General features: G+C 56.9%; 1 protein-coding gene across 1 annotated transcript; it reads left to right on the top strand.

Moving 5' to 3' along the window:
* The first annotated feature begins 284 nt into the window (after positions 1 to 284).
* Positions 285 to 7,006, top strand: LOC134660374 (uncharacterized). Its single transcript, XM_063516105.1, has 3 exons — positions 285 to 2,856; positions 2,954 to 6,099; positions 6,902 to 7,006. The coding sequence occupies exons 1-3, from the start codon at positions 285 to 287 to the stop codon at positions 7,004 to 7,006; spliced, it is 5,823 nt and encodes a 1,940-aa protein (XP_063372175.1).
* The last annotated feature ends 5,538 nt before the right edge of the window (positions 7,007 to 12,544 follow it).

Below are 12,544 nucleotides of genomic sequence, written 5' to 3'. Positions count from 1 at the left end.
ACCTGTAAGGCTTGCGGCGCGGCGGGTCTGGCGGTCACAGTCACGTGGCTGCTGGATGGGTTTCGGCCCCCCGTCGGGCAACCCGTAACCCGCACTGAGCGGGCCGGGGGTGCTGCTCATTGAGAGTAGCGCTGCGTGGAGAAAACCACTATAATAAATCCCCAATCCCAAGGTGAGCGGATCGTGCCGATGGGATGAATGGCTGGAGGGAGTCCAGTGCCAAGCGTGCGGGGGAGCTCACCCCCGAAAAAAGAGACGACGATGTGGAGCATTGGTAAAGTACAATGAAGGCTGATTGCGAAAAAGTTCCCCTGGCGGGTCTCCAAGAGGAGGAAGCCCGTCCGCTCACTTCGGTGGGCGGCTGCCCTTCGTATGCAGGGGTGGGCAACAATCGCCTCGTAGGCCGGCAAGGCGCCGGTCTCCGTGAACACAACCTTGGCAAAACGAATATGGACATTGATGCTACGTGGAATAAGGACTTTGTTGATATGGAGGTGAAGGACTGTGACCCGATGTCGCACTCCAACACCAACGACTTAGACTCGAATGCGGAAGAGTGCTCAGAGCGGGGCACTCTAAGACTGAGGGGTGGAGGATCGCCGGAGAGGGACTCTAGGGGTCGGTTCATCGGCAAGAGTAGAGTGGCCCCTAAGACCTCCAAAGAATCCGAGAAGACCACGGCGGTGCCGGCAAGGACAGCGTCTCCCTCAAAGAGTGAGGTACCGGAAGCCTTAACTAGGACAGGGTCACAGAGTCGACTGGGGAGTCGGAGGTCACTTTCGGACTTAAGAGTGGATCTCACTCGCTGCGATGAGAAGCATGAGTCCCAAACTTCAGCTCCGACTAGTAGCACAGAGAGGAAAGAGGCGGAAGCTCACGTGGGCGACAAAGGTGGGGACACTGAATCTGATACAGGGAGCATGCTCAGTGTCCGCTCGGAGCCAGCTCCCGAAAACAAGCAGGGTGATGGGGCCGAGTCAGACTCGGCCATGAGTTGTTTCTCACTCAGTGACACAGAAAGGAGGTTCTGGCGGAAGCGCGGTCGCGGCGGCTCGGGGTCAGACTCAGACGAGACCACCAAAAAACGGTCACAGTCGGCTTCAAAGCGAGGTCGCGGTCGGCCCCCAACCACGGGACAGTACGTTGGACTCGCCAAGGCCAAAGAGGAATATAACCGCGCCAAGAGAGAGGAAATGCGTTTGAGGGCAGAAGAAGAAGTGGCTGGCTTAAAGCTGCCCTTCTCTACTCGTAGTCAGTCGGGCGGCCTAAGTTCTAGCCCAGCCCTGCCCTGTGGACAAGACAATCTTTCTGCCGCTGCGCTCTCGCAGCGAGTGCAGACAAGTCTGGATGCAATAACCTTGGTTGCCAAAAACTCCAGCAATTTGAAAGGCACCTTTGTAAAAGCCCTGAAGGAGGCGGCAGTGTCTATCAAAGATACATTTGAGTGCCTTTTAGAGCGCACCACTTCAGAGGAGACGAGGCGTCTGCAGGCGCAAAATGATAGCCTGCGCGCTCAATTGACTGAGCTCAAGGCTGAAATGGCCCAGCTGAGAGCGGACTTTCGGGACCAATTCAAGAGACCGGTCCCGGCTCCATTAAAACCAACGGAGAATATACAGCCAGCTAGCAGCTCCGGCAAAGAGGATACAGGGTCACTGAATCTGGAAGACATGATGCGTATGATGACAACAAAGATTGGACTGATGTTGGACGCGAGGCTGGGAGCCTTAGAGTTAGAGGGCAGACTGCTGCCAGCCCAATCGATGCGGCCCCCGCTGGCTGCCGACTTGAGGCGTCAAAATGAGCGGGCCACTTCCCATACCCAGGAGCTTGAACCCGCTCCTAAGCCGGCACCAAAACGAGGTCCTCCAAATTTGACCGAAGAGCCTAAGAAGGGGCGAAGGAACAGGAAAAATAAGGCCACTCTTGCAGCAGTTGAAGCCACCGCGGCCCGCGCACGCGCTTCGTCTGTTCCTCGGTCTCTGCCTTCAGCCCCCCTGGCCATGGATAAAGCGTGGAATAAGGCGGCTGGAGGGAAGAAAAAAAATAACAAGACGGCAAATCCTCGCTCTGCTATTCAATCTCAGCGGAGGAATGAAGAGCAAGCTAAACGCCAGGGGCAGGCTCCACCACGATCGCAAAGACAAGAGGCTCGCAAACTGCGACCACCCCGCTCTTCTGCTGTGGTTTTGTCCTTGCAGCCGGAGGGTGAAAAGAAGGGACTCAGTTATAAGGGAGTGTTAGATACAGCTAAAGAAAAAATAAATCTGGCGGAGCTAGAAATACAGTCGATCCGTTTTAAGGTTGCAGCTACAGGCGCTAGACTCCTGGAGATACCGGGGGCCTCCAGTGGGCCAAAGGCGGACAAACTCGCTGAGAAACTTTGTCAGCTGTTCGATTCCGAGTTGGTCAAGGTGTCACGGCCCTCAAAATGCGTGGAATTGCGAGTTTCCGGCCTGGATGACTCAGTGTCTGTGGAGGATATCGCAGCGGCGATTGCGCAGGCCGGCGGTTGCGCGGTCCAGGAGGTCAGAGTGGGAGAAATCAAATCTGACCCCTGGAGCCTAGGTTCTGCGTGGGTTCGTTGTCCAATCGCCGCGGCCAAAAAAGTGGCTGGAAAGGAGAGACTGCTAGTGGGCTGGGTGTCGGCGCAAGTCAAGTTGCTGGAAGCGCGCGCCCAAAGATGTTACCGGTGCTTGGAGTTGGGCCATGTTAGGGCGCTGTGTCCTTCTGAAATTGACAGGTCCGGTCTGTGCTACCGTTGTGGCCAGCCAGGTCACAAGGCGAGAGATTGCTCGGCGACGCCACGTTGCACTGTCTGTGCAGTGTTGGGAAAAGACGCGAATCATAGGACAGGTAGCAAGAGCTGTACTGCCCCACCCAAGAAACCGAAGACAAAGGCTGGCGATGGCTCCCGGGCCTCCTCGCAGCCTGTCCGCTCGCCCACTTTGACTGTGGACGGGACTCAGGAGGCTTTTGGTATGGATACAAATTAATATGGCCATCAAGTTTCTTCAGACGAATATTAACCACTGCGTTAGGGCTCAGGACCTCTTATTCCAGAGTATGGCGCAGTGGTCAATAAATATAGCAGTGGTAGCGGAGCCATACTCTGTTTCTGCTCAAGCGGGATGGGTCGGTGACCTAGATAAAACTGTGGCCCTGGTGTCGCGGAGCACTGCTGGCTCACCACCTTTTCAAGGCGTCGTAAAGGGTCACGGTTTTGTGGCGGCAACCTGCGGAAATATTGCAATTGTTGGTGTCTACTTCTCTCCCAACGATAGTTTGGCGGATTTTGAACAGTTTCTCGTAACAGTGGGTGCTATTGTTAGGCAGCTGCACCCCACGCCTGTTTTAGTTGCCGGTGATTTCAATGCAAAGTCTAGGGCTTGGGGGTGTCCAGCAACAAATCCGAAAGGCGCAACTCTGGAAGAGTGGGCGGTCGCCACTGACTTGGTGGTCATTAACCAGGGATCAGAAAATACGTGCGTGCGACAACAGGGTGGATCTATCGTGGACATTACATTTTCGAGTGCCTCCCTGGCGCGACGTATTCAGGGATGGGAGGTTATGGTAGGGGTGGAGACGCTGTCAGATCACCGGTATATCCGGTTTGATATTGACCCACTGATCTCAAACAACGCAAGGCTGAATGGCCCAGTCAGGACTGGCCCTAGGTGGGCACTCACCAAACTTGACCGGGAGCTTCTGATAGAGGCAGCGATTGTAGAGACCTGGTTGCCTATCCCAGATGAAGCTGTGGTGGTGGAGTCCGAAGCGTCCCAAATCCGGGAGGCCATGGCGCGAATTTGTGATGTGGCGATGCCTCGGGCCAAGTCACAACCACATAGACGATGCGTGTACTGGTGGACAACCGAGCTCGCGCAAATGCGCAGCTCCTGTGTAGCTGCTCGGCGTCGGTACATGCGTCAAAGAAGGCGCAGGCGGCAAGACGAAAACGAGGAACGCCGTTTATATGAGGTCTACAAGACGTCCAAACAGGAGTTCTCCAAGGCTATCGGACATGCTATTGAGGTGAGTCGTGCTGAATTCCTGGAGACTCTAAATAATGATCCGTGGGGAAGACCCTACAGGCTCGTCCGGAACAAGTTGCGCCCCTGGGCGCCTCCGCTGACTCAGACGCTTCAGCCGGAGCTGGTAACGCGCGTGGTTACGGGGCTTTTCCCTGAAAGGGGACCCCACCAGCCGCCTATTATGGCGCCGCCAACGGTGGGGCCAAGAGAGGAAGATATAGTTCCACCAGTTCTTCCCGTCGAGCTGGCCGTGGCGGTCCACCGGCTGCGCGGCAAGAACACGGCCCCAGGGCCTGACGGTATTCCGGCCCGTGCATGGGTCTTAGCTATGAAAGCATTAGAACCGAGGCTGCTGCGTCTTTTGACCGCTTGCCTGGAACAGGGTTGCTTTCCGAAGGAGTGGAAGTCTGGGAAGTTAGTGCTGCTCAGAAAGGAGGGACGACCGATAGACTCTCCGTCTGGTTACCGGCCGATCGTTTTGCTGGATGAGGTGGGCAAGCTCTTTGAGCGAATAATCGCTGCACGCCTCATCAAACACATGGAAATAGAGGGGCCGGACTTGGCCGACTGCCAATTTGGGTTCCGCAGAAACCGGTCAACTGTCGATGCGATTCTACGGGTGAAATCAATGGCACACGAAGCTGTGACGCAGGGAAACGTTGTCTTGGCGGTGTCATTGGACATCGCCAATGCTTTCAACACCCTGCCCTGGAACATTATAAAAGAGTCGTTGAGATACCATCAGGTACCCCTTCACTTGTTCCGCATCATTGAAGCGTATCTCAGTGAGAGGTTCATCACCTGGCCTGGGCAGCAGGTATGGGGGGAGAGGGAAATGTCCTGTGGGGTGCCGCAGGGGTCGGTCTTGGGTCCACTCTTGTGGAATGTAGGTTACAATTGGGTTCTGCGGGGGGCAAACTTGCGTGGAGTGAACGTCATCTGCTACGCCGATGACACGCTTGTGACGGCCAAGGGACCCAATTACCGTGATGCAGCCATATTAGCCACAGCGGCAGTTGCCCATTGCGTGGGCAAGATCAGAAGTCTGGGCCTTGAGGTGGCTCTAACGAAGTCCGAAGCCATATGTTTCTATGGTCCACGAAAAGCGCCACCAGCTGGGGCGGCTATTGTGGTGGGAGGAGTCCCGATTGCTGTCATGCCGTCACTGCTTTACCTTGGTGTCGTGCTTGACAGCAAGTGGAATTTCTGTGCGCATTTTGAGCGCCTGGCACCCAAGCTGTTGCGCGCCGCATCTGCCTTTGGGCGTATACTGCCAAACCTGGGAGGGCCCAAGGCTTCACGCCGCCGCCTCTACATGGGCGTGGTGAAATCGATGGCACTATATGGTGCCCCTGTTTGGGCAAATGCTCTCAATACACAAAATATCGCTCGGTTACGCCGGCCGCAGAGAGCAATGGCTGTTAGGGTCATAAGAGGATACCGTACGATAAGCACGGAGGCCGCGTGCGTTCTAGCATGCTCTCTGCCCTGGGATCTGGACGCGAGGGTCCTCGCGACTCTATATCAGTGGCGCGGGGAGGTGCGAGACAGCGGTGAGGCGCTGGCTCCGCAAGAAGTAAAGAAGCGGCGTATTGAGTTGCAGCAGGAGGCGGTTGATGAGTGGCAGCTGCGGCTGGTTCGGCCGAGGGCGGGCATCCGCACCATAGAGGCGATCCAACCTATTCTCCATGAATGGATTGAAAGGGATTTTGGGGTTCTCACATTCCGGCTCACGCAGGTACTGTCAGGACATGGTTGTTTTGGCAAGTACCTGCACGAACAAGCTCAGAGGGAGCCGACCCCGGAATGTCACGGGTGCGGAGCACGTGAGGACTCGGCCCAGCACGTATTGGCTGAGTGCCCGGTCTGGGCCGTCGAAAGAGAGGAGGTGATTGCCCGAGTTGGGCAAGATCTGTCGTTGCCAGCCGTAGTGCAGGCTATGCTGTCCGGTGAAGAGGTGTGGCAGACGATGCTGGACTTTTCAGAGCACGTCATGGCTGGAAAAGAGGCGGCGGAGCGCGAGCGGGAGATTCAGGCTGAGGCTGACCCTATGCGCCGTCGCAGAGTAAGACGCAGGCGTGCTGCGCACGACAGACGCTTGCCTCCTTAGCTTCGACCTCCGGGTGGCAGACACGGGGGCGTCTGTCACCCATAGGAAAGAGGTCCTCGGGTTGGAGGGCGCGCCAAGTGTTCGGACACGCCCGTAAATGGTGGTTTTCCCCTGTGATGGGTCCCAATGGACAGTTGCTGGCGGGGTTGCGGACGAGTGACGCCGCGTGCCCGTGACTCCGCCCCAAGGCACAGAGGCGGCAGACAGGCGGTTTTAGTGGGTATACCAGATCCAAGTGGGAGTCCCACATAACCACCCGGGTGTCCCCGCGCCCGGGTGGTATGCGTAATGCATTTCCCCTGTATAAAAAAAAAAAAAAAAAAAAAAGGTTCCACGGACCTGCTCGGGTGTCCGAGTGGGCGGGGAGGTGAACCCCGACGTGGCGCGTCCCCAGGTGGTGGATAGGGGAATGCCCCGGCCCTTTGTCGTGCTGGGGTAGGACGTAGTCCCGCGAACCAAACACCAGGGGGGGAATTTGGGGGGCTTTGTGCCCGAGAATGGCTCTCCACGCGTCCCTCTGAATAAGCAGACGGCGCAGTGGACGAGCAGAAAGGAGGAGCTGTGTAGTGTCAATCAAGTCACTGTTTCGCGCGCGGACGTCTGGGGACCTCCCCCCGTAGGCGCTGGAGGAGGCTGTGGGCTCCCTGACGCGTCGTGGATGTGGGTGGTTGCCGGATTGGGGAGCCTTCTGCTTTTCTAACATTGCCTAGCTGTCTGGAAGGATTGTGCATTGGGCTTCTGTGAAACCCAATTGCAGATCCATTTCTCCGGGCGGGTCGGCGGTGTTGGCGGATCGGGAGGATCGCGCACCGGATGCCGCGCGTATCTGTTGTGCGTCTGGGGGGCTCTTGGCTTCCAATGACGGCTGCGGGGGGTCACATTCCGGATCTTTGCCCGAGGAGCAGTTTCTCGATTGAGGAGTGGCTGTGGAGGAGGAGTGGGGATGGCTCCGGCCACCAAGCGCGGCGGATGGAAAAGTGGAAGAAAACCACTATAAAAATCACCCCAATCCCAAGGTGTGTCTGACGTGCCGATGGGATGCGTGGCTGGAGGGAGTCCAGTCACAAGCGTCAGGGAGGGGCATACCTCCACAAAATAGCATTCAAAATGAGTGGAAACGAAAATGGAAAACTACCCCAGGAGGTTCCAATCCTCCATGTCGCCACAGGACGGGCAATCGCCCATGCTGTGGCGACATGTCGCCTTCCGTATTCTGGGGGGGCAACCCACTCACGATCCCGAAACGACGACATAAGCAAATACTTCATGGACACCGATTTGCAGAGTGATTTGGTCTTGAGGCTGCAAGGAGGGGGTGATGGGGAGAATAGTCGTCCGGCGGAGGCAGGAGCCTCCACTGGGCCCCCCAAAGATGGATTACGTGCGGTACCGCAGGAATACGTGCGGTCGCCCACGCCAATCCCCACGAGGGTGTTTTGTGGGAGAAGGGCTCGCGGCGGGCTGGAAATGTTCCCGGCAGGTAGCGAGGAATTTTTTTCCCCCCAAAAAGTGGACATGCGCGACCTGCCTGGTGGGGACGTTTACTGGTCGCCGCTGCAAACAGACACCGAAAGCGAGACGACCGACTGCGACGGCTCGCTGCATGGTCCCACCTCCGCCCAATCCGGGGAAGTGCGGAAGCGGCTGCTGAGCGAGGAGGACGGGTCGGGGGCATCTGATGGTGATGCTTCCGTCTCCGGAGCAAGGCCCGGCTACGGGCCAAATAAGAGAGGACGAGGAAACTGTGTGGGTGCGGCCCGAGCCAGAGCTGGGTGCTCGGGGCCGGAGCAGCCACTCGAGACCGCCCCACGGCCCACGGAGGCCGTGGCGGGGCCCCCGATCGCAGCGGCCCCCTCGCGGAGAGAATCTCTCCCGGATTTGCGGGTGGTGCTGACCCGCTGCGACCGCGAGCTTGTGGCCTCAAATGAAAGGTCGCGATCTAGGTCGCCGAATTTTGACGATGGTCCTGGTACCTCGACAATTGTAGCGCCTACACGCAGAGGAAGAGGCCGGACTCCCACCACGGGGGAATATGTCCGTTATGCAAAGGCTGCTGTTGAAGCGGCCAATAAGGCGAAGCGCGAAGAACTGCGGCTTCGCAACGAAGAAGAGGCGGAGAAATTTTGTCGGTCTTTAGGTACCCGCCAAGTGAGATTATCGGAAACGTCCACCGACGACGAGGTGAACCTTAACGATCGCGTCCGTGCCAGCCTGGAAGCCATCGACATGGTGGCCCAAAAGTCCAGTCATCTTAAGGGCACCTTTCAAAAGGCCCTGAAGGACTCAGCCAAGGAAATGAAGAAGGTCTTTGAGGTGCTGAGGACACACACGGTATCCGACGAAACCCGGCAACTAGAGGCAGAGAACAAGCGCCTTAAAGCGGAACTGGCAGATGTCCGCTCTGAACTCCGGAAAATTCGCGAGGACATGCAACGTTTTGAAATGTCGCATCGGAGCTCGCTTCCCACAGAGGAAATGAACGTGGCTCAATTTGTGCCGTCGGGACCTCATCCACCGGCGCCATCCAAAAAGAAGGCTAAGCCTAACGAAACTGCGGCCCTAGACATAGAGAGCATTGTCCAGGCTGTTACAAAGCAAGTAGGTAGCATGATTAATGCCCGATTTGACGGTTTAGAGAAGGAAGGCAGACTATTGCCAGCTCAAAGTCTCCGTCCACCACTAGCAAGCGACAAGAGGAAAGAGTCGGCTGCTAACGTCGTCCAAAAGCCCGCGAAGTCAGTGGTCCCTGTCGCCGGTAAGAAGGGACCACCAAACTATACTGAAGAGCCGCAAAAGATCAGCGGCAAGGGCAAGGGCAAGGGCAAGAAAAGCGCTGTCCCACAGCCCAATGTCAACCAGAGCACGGCGACCTTTCGGACCCAGCCAGCATCTGCATGTCCCTCTACAGGGGAAGAATGGCAAAAGGTAGGCCCCAAGGGCAAAAGGAAAAAGAAGACGACCAAAGCTGCTTCCAAAACACAACCGAAACAGAAACAGCAACCAAAGAAGGCGCGCAAATTGGTACCCCCGCGTTCTTCAGCGGTGGTTTTGACACTGCTCCCAGAGGCAGTAGAAAAGGGGGTAACGTATGCGAAAGTCCTTACGGAGGCCAAGAGCAGGGTCGATTTGGCTGGACTCGGCATCACTGCTTTACGGATCAAGCGCGCTATCACTGGGGGCACCGTTCTAGAGGTCCCGGGAACTACCAGTGGTGACAAGGCCGACCAACTGGCCAGAGCGCTGGTGGAAAAACTAGGCCCAGAAGCTGTTCGGGTATCAAGACCGGTCAAATGCGCAGAGCTCCGGTTGACAGAGTTGGACGACTCAATATCGCCCGAGGTGGTAGTAGCTGCGATCGCCAGCGTCGGCCAGTGCTCGGCAGCACTGGTAAAGACCGGCGAGGTTCGTCGAGGTCTTAGAAGACTCGGCACTCTGTGGGTGCGCTGCCCTGTCACGGCAGCCAAGAAGATCACTCAGGCTGGTCGCCTTGAACTCGGTTGGGGCCTCTCGGCTAAAGTTAGCTTGCTGGAAGAAAGACCCATGAGGTGCTTTCGTTGCCTACAGACGGGGCACACTGGGGCCCAATGCATAGCGTCGGAAGATTATAGCAACCACTGCTACAACTGCGGTCAACCAGGACATAAGAGGTCAGCTTGCTCAGGATCACCTCAATGTATCTTGTGTCATGCTGCGGGAAAACCTGCGGACCATAAAATCGGGTCCAAAGCATGCACCAATCCCAAACACAAGACAAAACACGCTGGCGATGGCCCCCGGGCCCCCTCCCAGGCTGTTATCCCCTCCACCGGTGCGGTGGAAGAGGCTGAGATGGAGATCGTAACAACCGACAATTAATGACGATAAAGGTGTTGCAAACTAACCTCAATCACTGCGCCAGGGCTCAGGATTTGCTTTTCCAGTCCCTGGCTCAGTGGAGTATAAATGTGGCAGTTGTGGCTGAGCCGTATTCGGTTCCACCGCGAAGCGATTGGGTGTCTGACATGGACGGAGTTGTCGCCTTGGTGGCAAGAGGAGGTACAGGCACATTCGAAAGCGTCGTAAGAGGGAAAGGTTATGTGGCGGCAAATTATGAACGTGTCACTTTTGTCGGCATCTACTTCTCTCCAAATCGCTGTTTGGCCGAATTTGAACGTTTCCTGGTGGAGGTAGGCGCCCGAGTCAGCCAGCTTTATGACCGGGGGTCAGTGGTCGTCGCCGGAGATTTTAATGCGAAGTCCACTGCGTGGGGTTCGCCGGCGACGGACGTGCGCGGTGAGGTCGTTGAAGAGTGGGCAATTGCGTCAGGGCTGACCCTAGCCAACCAGGGAGACACTAACACGTGCGTGCGGCAACAAGGCGGATCAATAGTGGATCTGACTTTCACAAATGCCGCCCTGGCACGCTGTGTCCGTGATTGGAGGGTACTGGTAGACGTGGAGACGTTGTCCGATCACCTGTACATCCGTTACGACGTCTCCACGTCGCCAGTAGCTCAAGTCGGCCATAATTGCAGGCTACCGATTGGCGGCGGAGGTCCAAAATGGGCTCTCGGCAAAATGGACCGTGACCTTCTTTTAGAGGCGGCTATTGTACAGGCTTGGCTCCCTTCGCCGGAAGGCGAAGTAGTGGTGGAGGCGGAAGCATCCTGGTTCCGGGATGCCATGACACTAATATGCGACACGGCGATGCCCAGGGCCAAGCCTCCACCACAAAAAAGAAAGGTGTATTGGTGGACGGCTGAGCTTGCACAAATGCACAAGGACTGTACAGCCGCGCGGCGTCGGTATACAAGGCAGAGACGCCGACGAACAGACGAAGATGCGGAAAGGAACCTTTACGCCTTGTACAAGGAGGCAAAGAAGTCCCTAAAAGCAGCCATAGGAAATGCCATAGACGCTGCGAGGGAAGCATTTATCGACACCTTGAATGCGGATCCTTGGGGCCGGCCCTACAAGCTCGTCAGGAACAAATTACGCTCCTGGGGCCCCCCGATCACCCAAACGTTGGAACCTGAATTTGTCAGCGACGTGGTCTCGGCATTGTTCCCTAGGGGAGGTAATAACAGGCCGCCATCAATGGCACCACCACGAGCAGACGAAGTGGAGGAAGCTGAAGTGCCACCTGTAACAGCAGTTGAATTCGGCGTAGCAGTGACTAAAATGCGAGCCAAAAACACTGCTCCTGGACCAGATGGAGTCCCTGGCCGCGCTTGGGCCCTCGCGTTGAAAGAGCTGGAGCCGCGACTTATCCGTCTCTTCACGGCATGCCTGGAGCAGGGCCGCTTCCCAGTAGGATGGAAATCAGGGAAACTGGTCCTGCTAAAGAAAGAGGGTCGCCCGGCTGATTCGCCTTCGGCATACCGGCCGATTGTCTTGCTTGATGAGGTGGGGAAGCTATTCGAGCGCATCATAGCGTCCCGTCTCATCAAGCATTTGCAAGGGGTTGGCCCAGACTTGGCCGAAAACCAATACGGCTTCAGGAGCGGCCGTTCTACAGTGGACGCGATCCTGCAGGTGAAAAGGCTGGCACAGGAGTCTGTCTCTCGGGGAGAGGCTGTCTTGGCTGTGTCGTTAGACATAGCCAACGCCTTCAATACCATGCCCTGGGAAACCATAAATGAGGCCTTGCGCTACCACAGGGTTCCGCCTCACCTGGCCCATATTATCAGGGCCTATTTAAGTGAGCGATTTGTGACCTGGCCTGGGCAGCGAAATTGGGGACAGAAAAGGATGGAATGCGGTGTCCCTCAGGGATCGGTTTTGGGCCCGCTACTTTGGAATGTCGGCTACGACTGGGTCCTGCGGGGGGCAAACCTTCCTGGAGTAGACGTGTTTTGCTATGCCGATGATACGCTGGTGACGGCCCGCGGACCCAGTTTCCGCGATGCGGCAATTCTGGCAACTGCGGGTGTTGCCCACGTTGTCAGCCGAATACGGCGGCTGGGCCTGGAAGTCGGCCTACAGAAATCCGAGGCCATTTGTTTTTATGGCCACCGTAGAGGTCCTCCGGTAGGAGCCCAAATTATAGTAGGCGGGGTCTCGATTGCTGTCAAGCCGACCCTGCGCTACCTGGGCGTTATACTCGACAGCAAATGGAACTTTCAGGCCCATTTCCAACGCTTGGCTCCAAAACTGCTCAGTGCAGCGGCGGCCCTAGGGCGTATACTCCCAAATTTGGGAGGGCCCAAGGCCTCATGCCGCCGTTTGTACACGGGAGTCGTGCGCTCCATGGCTTTATATGGCGCACCCGTCTGGGCTGACGCCCTGGGAAGGCAAAACTCTACGCAGCTGAGAAAAGCGCAAAGAGCAATGGCGCTGCGGGTAATCCGGGGATACCGTACTATATCTACGGATGCTGCGTGTGCTTTAGCGGGATCCCTGCCCTGGGACCTCGATGCAAG

Source organism: Cydia amplana, chromosome 27 (assembly GCF_948474715.1).
Source record: "Cydia amplana chromosome 27, ilCydAmpl1.1, whole genome shotgun sequence".
Classification (NCBI taxonomy): Eukaryota; Metazoa; Arthropoda; class Insecta; order Lepidoptera; family Tortricidae; genus Cydia; species Cydia amplana.
The sequence above is the reverse complement of the archived record's forward strand: the minus strand, read 5'-3'. Positions and strand labels throughout refer to the sequence as shown.

Bases quoted from the DNA above. Each gene is read 5' to 3' on its own strand.
- LOC134660374 (XM_063516105.1), top strand. From the start codon at position 285: ATGAAGGCTGATTGCGAAAAAGTTCCCCTGGCGGGTCTCCAAGAGGAG. The intron at 2,857-2,953 runs GTAGCAAGAGCT...GCCCACTTTGAC, and splicing joins AGACGCGAATCATAGGACAG to TGTGGACGGGACTCAGGAGG. The intron at 6,100-6,901 runs GTAAGACGCAGG...ACCCAATTGCAG, and splicing joins ACCCTATGCGCCGTCGCAGA to ATCCATTTCTCCGGGCGGGT.